General features: G+C 39.5%; 2 protein-coding genes across 2 annotated transcripts in view; one reads left to right on the plus strand and one right to left on the minus strand.

Annotated features, from left to right (window-relative positions):
• Window positions 1-725: 725 nt before the first annotated feature.
• On the minus strand, window positions 726-14,313 carry C1H5orf22 (chromosome 1 C5orf22 homolog). The gene is made up of 9 exons (XM_014872408.2): window positions 14,178-14,313; window positions 11,656-11,801; window positions 9,658-9,807; window positions 7,273-7,732; window positions 6,593-6,655; window positions 5,497-5,618; window positions 4,522-4,588; window positions 3,790-3,929; window positions 726-2,582 (listed from the first exon to the last, which is right to left on the minus strand). Exons 1-9 carry the CDS (start codon window positions 14,280-14,282, stop codon window positions 2,450-2,452), a joined length of 1,386 nt encoding a protein of 461 aa, XP_014727894.2. The 5' UTR covers window positions 14,283-14,313; the 3' UTR covers window positions 726-2,449.
• Window positions 14,314-14,346: 33 nt separating this feature from the next.
• DROSHA (drosha ribonuclease III) overlaps window positions 14,347-14,749 on the plus strand; it is a 69,718-nt gene continuing 69,315 nt past the window's right edge. Inside the window, exon 1 of the mRNA XM_014872407.2 lies at window positions 14,347-14,397. The gene's annotated coding sequence lies outside the window, so the exon portion shown is untranslated. The remainder of the gene's footprint in view (window positions 14,398-14,749) is intronic.

Genomic DNA, 14,749 nt, shown 5'->3' on the forward strand with positions numbered 1-14,749 from the left:
AGAATCCACAGAGTAGCTGGGGTGTAGAGCTGATGATGCACAGGGAAGACAGGCTGCTTAGCATATCTGGTTTTAGGCACTATTTCATTCTGCACACAAATGTATGGTAGTTTTACTGTTTATATCAAAATGCTCAAGTTGATGGTCCATCTTGGAACCTGAGTCACAATTACAACAGAATTATCTTTACCATTGAGGAATATCTGCAAATACTTTCCAAACTGGGCATTGCATCCTTACTCCTCCATGCTGCCAAAGAGAGTAGCAGAGCAGGCAGAGGCATCTAGACACAAGAGACTATAATATACAGCTGCTGACTTACATGGTGCTGCTATGCTAATATCCTCAAGTGGATTTATTTCTAATGGGCCTTCATGTCCCATGCCTGCAGCATTGATTAGAGGAGTTATGCATTGTGATTTCACTGTCTTGTGCTGCATAATACATACTGAAATAAGCTGAGAGGAAAATGAGGCAGACACGAGAATGGAGGATTTGTGCATCTGCTGAATAAATAAGCCATATAGGGCAGAAGCGAGAAATAAGAGACACCTGTTTCTGGCTTGGCTTGATTACTTTTCACCAAAGTAAAAAACAACCTTGCAAATGTCCTTAATGTAGAAATTAATGTCTCTGTTATTATGTAAGACTGTCATTTTCTGGTGTATACACAGCCTGTGTTAGAGATTTCAGATGATAACAATTTGACATTCATAAACAAAAACTATGCTTGAAAGGAAGATTTCTTTAATAACTTGGATAACAAATAAACAATTCAAGGTGTGACTTTGATTCTGCAGAACCGTGGTCAACACGTGCATAAGCCAGCATAGGCAGGGCACTGGAACAACGCCAAGACCACAGATCAAATGAAAAGAAGTAAATTTCATTTTGTTACCTCAACTAACAAGGCACCCCAGAGCAGCACCCAGGCAGAGAAGCAGGCACTGTCCAGTTTGGTCCACACTAAAGGTTCCCCCACCTTGGATCCCTCAGCCCTGGCTGCCAGGCAGCATTTTGCCCTCCCTTGCCCAGCCTTTCTCCAAGGAAAACAGGCTCTCACCTGCCCACCCAGGAGGGGCTCAGCAATGCCACACATGGGGTTTTTTTTGTTTTCTACAAAGCCCAGCACAATGGATCTTTAACTTTAAAAAAACCACCAATCTTTACAAAAGCAGCACATAATCTGACTGAACTTCATTGCTGTATGCAATGTATGGCTGTTTATAATTTATAAACTATTAAGGAAATTGGCTCCAAGGCTAAGCACACTCTTGTGACAGACATGTCACAAAAAAGCAAATAAAACAGATCTATGGTCATGGAATTTACTCTACTGGAACAAATATTTTAAAGGAATGATATATTTACAATCTGTAATATAGTCATTTATATCAACAGCAATAGTAAAAAGCTGTAAAAGTGCACAAAGTCTCTGTAAAGCAAAGTGTAAAGTTAGCAAATAAACTCCATTATTTCAGAAGAAATTACAAGCAAAATTTATTCTTAATAAAAGACAGTATTCTAGGTGGCATTTTGTCTTTCCTGTTTCAGTTTCATTCCCAATAAATCCTATGAAACTGCTAGTTTTCTCTATAACTATATTGATTTCTAAATGAAATAATTCTGAAACTGTTATTTCCTAAATAGCAATACTGAAATGAGTGAAAACCTGGTACAGAATGTTTTGCTGCTGACTTCAGTGAAGCAAAATCTTTGTTTCTGAAGAAGCCATCAATTCCTTACAGGATTTGAAACATAAAAGCATGCACATGCACACACACTTTTTATCCTCAAAATTATGTAAAAGTGAAAATACCAAGCCCAGTGTCTGTACATCAGGAATATTATCTGAGCCACTAATAAAATACTCTAAGGCAAAATAAGGCAATATTAGTGAAACAGAAAATAAATTATATTCTGTGGATGGGGCATAAGCAATGAGCTGCTCTAGAGAAATGAGACAGTCATCTCAAGCACAACAGATAGAAAAGATCACTACTTAGACCTACAGTTTTAAGGGCAATTTTTAAGACCAGTTTTTAAAAGATATAATACAAATCAGGAACAAATCTGTTAGTGAATTATAAAAAACATACATAATAGAAAACAATTTTAAGAAATTATATATATATTTTTTTTTTTTACAGAGCAAAGAAATGGGACAAAATCTTTCAAATTATAGACAAAAGGCTGTTTCTATTGCAGTAATTTTAAGAAACAAGACAGTGAAAATAATAATTATAGCCCTAATCTGAACAAAGCCAAACAGGTAACAGTCAGTTCAGATGCAGCCGACTTGGAGAAAGCAATGCAACTCAAACCCTAGCTGGGTCAGCTTGGGTTCTAGTGCCACCTGCTGAAATAACAGCAGTTTTCCCTTTGCAATCACAGCTAATGAACAATTTAAATTAATCCTCTGCATTAGACATCAACACATGAAGAAAAGTCATGAAGAAGATGAAGTGCTTGAGTAATCTAAGTGCACATCCAGTGAGCCGTATACTGAACGTAGTAAATTGAGAACCTTCTCTTGAATGATGTCAACCTGCTCTGAAGGGCAGTAATCATCCAAACTTGATCTGTGGAGGAAAAAAAAAAAAAAAAAAAAAGCATGAGAATAGAGATATCACCACCATAACCACATTGTGTATTCCTGCAATGCTCCGTGGTTAGGCTGAAGCTTCTTTCAAACTATAGCAAGTTTAGCCTCACAGTATCCCTCAGAAGCACAGTACTGTGCTTCTCATCGCTACACTTTAATAGAAAGTCTGCAGAAGATCAGGAACACGATCTAATCTTTCCAGTTCTACTCTCTTCCCGAATCTGGCACAGAATACCCTGGCAGTCTAAGTTCAAGCAAATGATCTAATTAAAGGACACACGGAAAATTTAGATTGAAAAATTGAAATGCTACTGGTAAAGTAGGCAGGAAAACTTGAAAAACAGATCTTCACAATACCTGGTATATAGCATTTTTTACAGCATCTATTAATGAACTTCAAACAGATACTAGTATAAACTGACTTCTTGAATTTTTTATCTGTTAAGATTTACAGAGAGATAATTCTGGTTTCACCACAACAGTGGGTAATGACGCTGCAATCGGCACAGGGAATAGAGTTTTCTTTTATTGCAGGCACTAACCCTACTAGTTGTTGTTGCCAAAACTAGTTTCATATCAGCTTCTGCTATTGTTGCCGGCCCTTTAAGGGCACAATTAGTATTTTTGATTGATTAAATTGCAGTAATTTGTCAAGAAGCACACTGTGGTCTTCAAATTAGATTTTTTCAGGCCAGTTCTTTGGTTCTCACGGGTCCCTGTCCTCAAACTCCGTTCTGTTGTTCTGCATAACACCTCTATGGTCCCGGAAGCCTAACTTTTACCCCATCACAAAGTCTTACTAGAGCTTTGAAGAACATAAATGCCTTTCAACCTACTAGACGAAAACTAGTTCCAGCAGAAGTTTCACTGAAAAAAGGAATCCTATCTGTAATACAACAAACCCTAGAGCAAGAGAGTAAGGAAGGTGGGATTTCAGCCCAAGCCAGCTTTGCTCTAATTAGCTGAAGTTATTACACAAGTAGAAATGTATGAACTCCAGTGACAGCTATCAATCCCAATATACACAAGGCCTCACCACAGCCTTTAAATAACCTGTGCTGAAGCACTGCAAAGCTTCCACTTTAACAGAGGTTAAGACAGAACTAGTGCTATACTGACAGGATCATTTACCTTCATGAGCACAGCCTGGACATTTTAAAGTGAAAGTATCTGCACAGTCTTACCGAGCAATGGTTACCAGTGTGGGCTTGGGCAGATCTGTCAGTAGAACTTTAATGGATTGTATGAGGCCTTCGATCTCGTCTGCAGTGCTGACATGGTGAGGAAGCTCCACATAATCACAGGTCAGACCAGCCTGATGGACCTGTGGGTAAATTAAGAGATTTGATTTCTATTGATGAATTATCAATACAGCTTATGCATGTAGAAAGTCTTTAGGAAACCATCCCTAGCCCATCAGGTAACCTGCACTTCTTTAGACAGGGGAGATTTTCCCCCAGATTGTTCTTTAAACCAGTACAATTCTGGAGGTTGTATGAATTATTTTGTTATCTTCAGCATGCTATATCTCTTCTTATGAATTCAGAGTATGCTGCAGCCCTCAGAGATTATATAGCTCTGATAAATAGTTACCTTATTTTAAGTTCTACAGGGGAGATCAACAGACTGGTGAAATTTAGCCTCCATTCACAGGGTGCAGCCCAAGACATCACAGTCCTGGAAGATCACACTAAAGTTGCCTAAACATAGACAGTAAAGCAGACTAGAATTTTGGCAGCTTTGAAAGGAAAAGCTGGTCTAAGTAATAAGACATGAAACCCGAGGAAAATTACCAAAATCGCATGAAGTTCTGAGTCAAGAAGCAAGTCTGAAAGGAAGCATGACTCTCCCCTCCCTCCCTCGAAGCTATGCTTTTGACATCTGTCTGCTTTCTGTTCTTTTTCTTTGTCACCTACCATTTCGTAGTCTGGGCTTTCCATCCTGGTTTTCAAACTATGAACTAGTTGAACAAGTGGCTTCATTCTGGAGTTAAAACAAAACCAGTATTTGTTACAAACAGTTGGAAACATTTATATATCTTAAATGTTTAGGAGAAAAAAGCGTGAGGAAAAAAGAGGGAAATAGAAATTATGGCCTAGGATTGGAAACGGAAATTTGCTCCTCTGTGTCATCTTGCATCTGCAAAAATGGAAATTATCAGTACTGTATGGAAATGGAAATTATTGTACTGTTTCACCAGGTCTTTCTTATAAAGTCCCTATATTTATACCTGCGTCTGGCAAGTCCTCCTTGTGCTTCTTTTAGGGTAGGTTCTTCTGAGGAGAAGATGTTGGAGCTCAAAAGTCATATGAACTTTATATTAAATATTTTTTGTCACTGTTACAGAGGTCGTACAGTAACTGCTGCATTTGATGTGGAAAATGAGTGATTTTCCTATCAAGGAAAAGCTCAGACTTTCCCTGTCTCTTTTCATCTGAAAACAATTCATGTGAAAACATCTAGTTTAAAAACAGAGACGCAGTTCAGGTGTTTAGTGGAGACTGTTGCTCAGATACACTTCCATTAACTTTCTGTTTTTCCAAAAAAAGCAGAAACCTTTGGGAGCACCAAAGAACTGCTTCTCCATGTCCTCCTTGGTTTGCTGCCTTTTTTGAGAGCTGTGCTACACACTGATGACCAAGGTTTTAGTCAACAAATATGCCTCTATCCATAGACAACAAAACTTGCATGAAGCTGTACAAGACTGAGTTTCCAAAGCTTACAGTAGCACTGAAGACAGTAGGCTGCCTTTCCTTTTGTCTCTTTCTACTCTAGAACTAAAGGAAGAAGTGTACACTTGTACAGATCCTAACCTTTTCTGTTATCAAAATGCTGGACTAATCAGTTCTCAAACTTCTATTTGCAATTTAGGCCTCTTAGAAATCTCCTACCCAGGATATGAAGCCCATTTCTGTAGGGTTTCTTCATCATCACTGTCACACAAATCTGCAAATGCTGCTTCCAGATCTTCCAGCTGATGAACACGGTTTTCAACACAATCCAGCAAGTCTTCCTTTAAATAAGCATATATGGAAGTATGTTAGGGAAAAAAAGTTGTAAGAACATCATGACTTATCCTATGATTTAAATTCTGTAATGATTGATCTACTGGAAGTGGGGAATGAGAAACAACCAATTCATTCCTACAGCACATCTTTTCCAGAGGATCATAACAAATGCCAGCAAACTGTTATACCTTCAGAATAAATCACCTCATTTTGTTCTGTTTTTCCCTCTAAAAATTTTAAAAAGCCACCTTTTAAATATGTACCTGCTTTTATTCCTCATTGACTAAGAAATATAAAAATCAATCTGCCAATATGCAACGTATCTTTATTTCTTTATTCTCATATATTCATTAGGTTTTATTTATTTGTGATAAGTATGTTGAATCTCTCTGTATTAGTGTTCAGATGAGATTATGAAAGCTTGTATTTCCATGTTTTAGAAGCATATAACACATAACATGAAAAGTACATTACAGAGCCATAATACAGTTCTTTTCACTTCTGAACAAAAAGGTAAAATCCCAATTACACATTCATTACAGCTCTGACTATCAAGAAAGAGCAACAAGGGAAGGAAGGGGAGAGGCTGGAGGTAGGGGAAAAAAAATCAAAAGAAAAAAGAACCAGCCACCAAAGAAGAAACATCCCACCAAACCTAAGCCCTGTTAAGCCATAAAAAGAACAAGTTTGCTGGTGACTTACTATATTTTCATTCCTTCCATGCCAATTACCATTTGTTCACAGAAACAAATTTTCACACTCATGCTAAATATTTATGCAATTCACATGTTTAATCAAGATACTTAATAGGAAAAAATTCCTAAGATGCTGCTGATTAGCATTCAGCTGCATAGCTTAATGTGAGGCTACTTCATTAAGCACCTTTGGTAGGTTCCTTCCTGTTGTCCTAACTCATTTTCATTGGGTAAATAAGACGAATCATGCCTTGATACATTCCACAAGCATCATAGCTTCATACCTCTGTTGCATTTTTATGTGGCTTCTTGAAATTGTACAACTCTTGCAAAAGCTCATATTCTGTCTTTGAAAAAGAAAAAAAGAGGAAGAAAATGACTCTTCAAATGAGAAATCCAATCCTCAAAACCTTTCTTCTTCAAAAAAAAGATCATTTCCCTACTCTAGTACTGCAGACAATAATGAGCATAACAGCCTCTCATCAGGACAAGCTACCACTCTCTGGATAATCAACACTACTATGCGTTTTGAAAGGCAGCCTCCTGATATCATCATGACTTTCTAAGCACAGGTTATAGAGGGTAAAAAATGACAGTCTCTCATCCCCTGCTGATGAATCTTGCTGTGGGTATTTGGAAGGCAACCTCTGGAAACCCAAGCATAGCTTTTATGTCCCAAGCAACAAGCGGAAGCTGGGTATACCCCTGAGTTTGAACATCCACTCAATATTGATATCAAGTGAAAGAAACTCCCCCTATTTGGTGGTTGTAATTTTTTACCACATACACTCTCGTAGAAATATTTCTTTAAAATGGAAAGATCTCTTTAAAATATTACCATGAATCATTAACCATAATCAGCTAACTGCTAATTTAACTTAAATGAGAGTTTTTCCATAGACATAAATACTAAGGCTGCGACTCTTTTGTGAGCTGTACAAGGATACTCAATTTCCATCCTTACCTGTGTGTACATTTCTTTAAATGGATTTTTAACTGAAAAAAAATCTAAGTCGATGTCCAAAACATATGCGTCCCCTTTCTGCAGTACTTGGCAGACATCTTTAACAATGTCCCTTATTGGGCATTCACTGTTTTTGAGATAGTTTGAAGCTGAATCCTCTGCCAAGGTTTCTGCCCTATTCATAACACCTGCATTTTGAGTTTCCTTCTTTTTCATACTCAGGATGATGTGGTCAAAGTCACCAGGAGCCACTGAAGAAGCAGAAGTGGCACTTGCTGTGTCATCTGTATTTAGCTTCAGTCTTTTAACAGATGCTACTTCACCATTTCCTTCATGGCTGTTTGATGATTCCGTAGGATTGATGAGAATGACGTGCAAATTTAAAGGCTTCTGATTTTCCAGCTGATCAGCAGGAACATAAAGACCATCACTTAAGAAGTAATTATCTGTGCCTGTAACCCTACAATTGACAATAACTCACAGTTAACACACATCTTGGCAAAGAGCTTAGGAAAAAGCATTTTATACTTTAGGGAATGGGAGAAGAATGAATAGATGTTTGATGGGTAATAGAAACAATAAAATTGTGTAGACAAAATTATTTCTTTTAATCCTCAGGTTTAATTGATATTGAAGTTTTTTCTACTTCTTTATTGTGGAATATATTAAAATTCACTCTGTATTTTTTATGATATCCCTACAAGGTTTTAATGGATAAGGAAAAGATAATGCATTATATGCTATTAAGATTAATTTGAAATTGAATTGCATTTTAAAGACAACATAAGATTGCAAACCTATGGTATTTTGTCTTGGTTTTAGAATTTTTTAGGAAAATTATGGTAGTTGGGTTTGAAAAGTACCCTGAAATGCAAAAATATTGACTATAAATAATCAATAAATAGTGAAAGTACAATATTATGAATTTATAAGTAGAATTTCACTTTTTTTACCCCCAAGAGATTCCCTAAGTGATAAAGAGGGTAACTAGAGGATAAATAGCTATCAATTGAATCCACTTAAAAAAACCCACAAAACAACTAATCAACCAAAAGCAACACTAAATCTTCTGCTTACATACAGTGAGAATTTAAAGAATAGAATTTCCAACCTGTATTGCAGTACATTAAACCCTAAGCATCATAAACTCAAATTACAAGTAAGACTAAGAAATGTGAACTTCTGCTCGCTTGCGGTAAGGCCTCCTTTGAATACAGGGTATCACCATTAATCAACCACAAAGACAAATAATTTCCTAAGCAGGTGAAATTTGAAGCTTAGTTCCCCAGCAGCTTGTGGATGGATTACCCTTAGTTTGTCAAGGTGAGAGGCTGGATTGCAACTCCATCTTGTTGACAAGGCATTCACAGCACAGCTTCCCAGAAATTCTGCAGGGTTCACCATGAGCTCATAGTACCTTAGTGTCCACTAATGAAGAGGCTGTATCTATTGTCTATCCATCTCTTGTCATCAAAACTTTTTGGGCATTCGTATTTATGAGGACTCTCTCCCTTTCTTCCTTCATGGTTTTGGTAAACCAACAACCTGAGGAAAATGTACTCAACTGGCTTCAAAAGGAAGTCTGAAATGTTGTTTTCATGACTGCTAAGGCCACCAGTGAGAGAGCTATTCAATCATCAGGAATTATTCCTATATATTGGCTAAATGATTAAATGGAACAGAAAGCACTAGCTTTAAAAAAAATCATTTAGGTTCCCTTTAGGCTTCAGGTTCAGAATTGCTGAGCTTTAAGTGTTTTATTTAAGGTGGTAAAACAAAGCATTTATCTGCTGTTTTCTGTTAAACTTGCTTCAAAAGATTTATTCTGCTATGCTCACAAGAGATATGATTTGCAAATACCCATTAAAGCTACGCAAAATCACAACACTGTGAATATGGTGAATGCAAAATTATTATGGACTGCATCCTGCAAAATGATGAGGGGCTCTGATTCGAACTTGAATCACAGGGTAATTAAGATTCAAAGAGACAACTGAAAGTCTCTAGTCAAACATCTGATGAAAATAGAGCTGACTTCAAAGCTAGATGAGGCTGCTCCGGTAAATCGTCCTTTATCAAATGATGGAGAATTCACCTGAGTACCTGTTTCAGTACTTAACTAGATTAACTTCAAAAAAACCCCAAAACCTCCAAACAAACAAAAAAACCCACCCCACATGAGAAAACAGTCATGGCTGATACCAAATAACAATTTTACTAGTTAGAACAAAGAATAAATTGATGTAAGTGTAACTGCATTATGCTCTAAGAACATTATAAATACAAATTAAATTTTCATCTTTATCCAAGAAAATAGAAAAGATTCCAGTGAAAAGCTATAGAGATGGCTTTTATATTACTAGTATATGTCAGCAAACAACTTACCTGATTGTTGTTGTTGATACATCTTTCCCAATTAGAAAATTGTGCTCCCCTTCCGAGATCTGCTGAGCCCAGCGTGGGTGAAGCCACACTACTTGGGAAATATGGCCAGCATAAACAGCTGGCATAATCCAGTTTTCAATACTTAATTCACTATAATCGGTATAGAAAGACAGAAGATAGCAATGTTACTTTCCCTATAAATAAAAATAGACAAGAACAGCACAAACATCTTCTATATCTTGAAGGTTCCCATGAAAATCATCTAAAATTAGTACTCCATGTAAGGGTAACATCACCAAAGAAAGAAAAAGAGGGAAATCTTCATTCCTAAGACAAACCAACAATGTCTGTAGAAAGTATAAAAAAAGTTCAGACATAGAGTGGAATTGGCTTCACTCTTAGTGTGGCACTTTGATTATAAACTCCTCAGTGATATACCTGGCAGTGTTAGGTTAATGGCTGGACTCGATAATCTTAGAGGCCTTTTCGACCTTAACGATCCTGTGATTCTGTGCCCTCTTCCTATTGATACAATAGACAGAGGAAAGTGCAAGGAACATCATCAACATTGTTCTACATAACTTCAAACTGAACTCACAAGAGTATGCTATTGTAAACTGCTCCAGGTATATTTTAAATGTCATCCCAGTAATTAAAGTGAGTCAATCCACAGCCACAGGAATAGCATCCTTCCTCATTATCAAGATCCTATTTTTTGGGGGGGTATGATGCCACCTGTATCCTGCACTGCAGCAATAAAGCATGATGATCAGGTCACAGGAGGGGATTCTGACCTTCTATTCTGCTCTTGTGAGACCACACAACTGGAGTGCTGCATCTAGTTCTGGGCATCCCACATAACAATTACATGGACCTGTTCAAGCAGGTCCGGAGAAGGCCACAAAGATGATCAGAGGGCTGGAACACCTTTCCTATGAGGACAGGTTGAGAAATTTGGGGTTGTTCAGCCTGGAGGCTGCACAGAGACCTTATACTACCTTCCAATACCTCAAAAGGGACTACAAAAAAGCTGGAGAGGGACTTTTTACAAGGGCATGAAGTGATAGGACAAGGGTTTAAACTGAGTGTGTTTGGATTAGGTAATAGGAAAAAATTCTTCATTGTGAGTATGGTGAGGCACTGGAATAGGCTGTCCAAGCAGTTGTAGGTGACCAATGCTCAGAAACGTTCCAGGCCAGGTTGGATGGGGACCTGAGCAACCTGGTCTAGCAGAAAGTGTCCCTGCCCATGGAAGGAGAGTTGGAATTAGATGATCTTTAAGGCTCCTTCCAACCCAAAGCATTCAGTGATTTTATCATAAAGTCCACAAAACCTTTTAGTCATCCAACAAAGAGAACTAAATATTGACTGTGGCTAAGGTGATTGAAGTACACCAAATACATCAGCTTGTATTTGCTGTAAATCATCATAATACTGAAGCAAACAAACTTAACAAACTTACGTTATTTTAAAACAAACAAACATTTTAAAACAGGAAGAACAAAACAATAGCAGAGACCACTGCAGCTATTACCTACGTACCTTAGATGGTGGGGGAAAATTTTGGTCATTATGATTGCAGTAGGAATATCTTGTTCTACTTCATATATCCAACATGCCAACAAAGCCTGTGCTATTTCAATCTCAAAGTCAGTTTTTCAGAGCGAAGAGAGAAGGACTGTATTATAACTACAGCTTTTCAGCCAAAGCATCCATGCAGAGTGCTTTCCTGCTATCCAGAGGAACTACTTGGGATAATACCATCATACACTACTGAGCAAATACACAAAGCCAACTCATACACCTTAAATTGCCTGAGATGCAACGTAACTTTTGGCATTAAAAAATAAAGTTTCAGCAAAAGACAAAAGACACAACTTGAATCTGACATACCTCTTTTGTTCATCCTTCCTATGCAGTCATACCAATATTCACTGTGAATCAAAGGCGGTAAGAAGTAGACTTAAAATCTACTCTGATGCAGTACCCAGGGCTTACCTAAAAAGAGCTTCTTTGTCAAATACGGTGTCCGCAGGCATATTCACAGGTATAAGAAGGTCTGGATGAGAATCAAGATGAACAAAACTGATGTTACTGGCAGGAAGATGCTTTGAACCAATGGCACGATAGATGTAAGGCAGCACCTAAAGCAACACGAATAAAAACATTTTGATGATAACCAGTGGGCTGAAAAATGCAACGGCTTTACCAGCAAAACCACCAGTACCACTTTTATTCCTTTAGAATTTGGATTAGAGGGAGGAGGAGACAAAAAGCAATACAAAGGGGAAAAACTCCAGTGACAAAACAACTCATGAACAGTAATCATTATAAGCCCAAGCATTCCAGATGAGAAACTGCTGAAGAGTCACAGCTTTACACCGTTTTTCCTTCTTTATAGGAAGTCTTGTTGGCAGTAGCTCTTCCCACTAGCCATTCAACTCAATTCCTAGATTTTTTTTTCCATTTACAACTAAGCCCCAGGAATGCCTTTCCTCTTCTGCAGATCATTGCCTGTGTATCTCTTTCTCACCATGCACTGGTGGTATGGAGATAAAACCATTCCTCCTTATGTTTTATAAGTTAACAGATATAGACTGAAAACTGACCCCACCATGATTTAAACTTTAGCTATCCATTAAACTATTCCTCTTGAATAATTAATTCCTAATCCCTCCATGACTTTGCAATAGAGACTAACTTTCTCAACCGCCCAACTTTATTCCCTGCTGAAGATTTTCACTCAGAAGTGTGAAAAACGGGAGGTGAGGCAATTCACCAATTTACAGAATAGCAAACCACTGACTGAACTGCAATAATATAGAGTAGTAAAAATGAGAAAACTGATGGCTGATTCCTCTTACTCAGAGCTGCAGTACACAGAGTCTCTCCCACAGTTAGAAGGCATCAACTGCCTTGGCTGCCAGAGCAAATCCAGCAAGGATTGTGAATCACAGCCCTATTATACAGGAAATGTGAAGACTGTAAGAAGCAACAAAAATTATGTGTGACCTCTACATTACAACAGCAGCTGAGCTACCTTTTTTGGCATAAAACTGATTAAGATGACAAACCCTGCATACTGTATAGACAAAACCGTAAAATGTAGGTATATTATTGTAATAGTAGGTAAAATAAAATTAAAAATAACATGGATTCCCTGATTTATGGCCTTTACTTCTTTATAAAAAAGAAGCAATCTGGCCGACCAGATAACTTATAATATTTTCAATTAAGATTGAAGCTTCATCTCAGGTAAGCGCAACACCAGTTACAAGAGACATGAGACTAAGTTCGCTAACTTTGCAAGTTCTCCTGACTTGGATTAAGAACAAAATTTCCTCCATGAGGAATTATTTATTAGCTGTTGCTAATAATCAGTGCATGATACAGCTACTGAGAACTTCCTCTGGAGGAACATCACTGTCAGCAAGGCTGATACACAATTTTCTGTGATGTTCTTACACTTTGGGACAAAATGCCATTTATATGATAGACTGATCCATCTGCACTCCTACACCAAAAATATTTTAAATTAAATATTTTGTATTAATGGAACTTTAAGCTAATTGAAAACAGAAATACAGAGACTAAAACAAAGAAGGATCATTGACATTATCTCAGAATTCCTACCACAGTGACACACTAAGACCTTGACTACCATGAAAAATCAGCTTTCACAGCATCATACATTCAGTGAGTCTTAGCAAAAATGAACTGCGTTAAATTATTTACAAATTCATAACGTTATTTTCTTTAATAAACTTGACTACGCTAATAATTTCTCTTTACAAAAAATCTAGTAAAGAAGCTGTTATTTTAGCATTAAAGCCTCAGCTTATGCTCAGTTCATAAAATACCCCATGAGAAGCCAGAAACAGCAGTTCAAAAGCAATTCCTTCCTCACTCCCTTTTTCAATGACTCCACGAAAGAAAGCAAAGCTTCAGATTTTTAACATTTCTCATCAAGAGGAGTCAATCTACTTGTTAGTATTTACTTATCCTCTGTTGACATGTCATACACCGTGTAGGGTTGAGTTTCCAAGCACCCCACTAATAGCTAGAAAATTATAACAGCAGTGCAATGTAGGTATTATTACCTTTAAACCATAGCAATTAACGATACAATGAAGAAAAAATTATTCAGCAACAATTACTTTAAAAGATGCCAAAATGCGATCATGGCAATAAGTAGCTCAGTCGCTGCATCGGGAACGAAGACAAGTCACCTGGGCACTGAAGTTCATTGGGGTTTCAGCAGCGGAAGGGAAGGCAGATTTAGGGTTTGTGTGTGGCTGCGGAAAGGAGGGCCGTTCCCAAGAACCCGCACACATGACGGGAAAGCGCAGCTCCCGGGGAGCTCCCGGTGACCGCCCCGGGCACCTCTCTTGGCTTCCACCTGCCACATTGAGCATCCGCGCCGCGGACAGGCACACGAACGAACAAACACACACAAACCCGTCCCCATGCCCCACCCGAGGGAGCCCCCATGTCCCGGCAACCCAGCGCGGGGCACTCACATCCTGGTGGTCCTCCACCACCCACACGGGCAGGGCCGGGTAATGCCGCCGGGAGGCCCCGCGGGGCCGGGACTCGACGCCGGGCCCCGGCTCCGCTCCGCTCATGCCGCCGCTGCCCCGGGCGGGCGGCGCTTCCGCCCGCAGCGCCTCCCACCGCTTTCCTGTTCCGGAGCCGGGGCGCTGCGGGCACCGCTGGCCTCGGCGGCGGCCGGGACACCAGGTGGGCTCGGCGTGCCGGGCTGCCCGCGGAGGGGCGGCGGGACCGTATTAGGGCCGCTCCGCGCTGCTCGTGGTGCTCCGCAGGGGTTGGGGCCGGGGCGTGGCGGGGGCGCAGGTCCCGCGGTCCGGGGAGCTGCGGCTCCGCGGGGCTGGCGGGGCCGTGCGGCCGAGCAGAGCCGGGAGCCGGGAGCGGAGAGCGGGGCCCAGCCGGGGGCGGCTCAGCGCTGCTCCCGCTCCGTGGCCCCCCGGGCCGGCGGGAGGCGCGGTGGGGTGAGCGTGGGTGGTCCTGGATGGGTCAGGTCGGAAGGGACCCCACAGTGGTCATCTGGTCCAATCCCCCTGCTTCAGCAGGG

The sequence above is a fragment of the Sturnus vulgaris genome, chromosome 1, assembly GCF_052056855.1.
Source record: "Sturnus vulgaris isolate bStuVul1 chromosome 1, bStuVul1.hap1, whole genome shotgun sequence".
NCBI lineage: Eukaryota > Metazoa > Chordata > Aves > Passeriformes > Sturnidae > Sturnus > Sturnus vulgaris.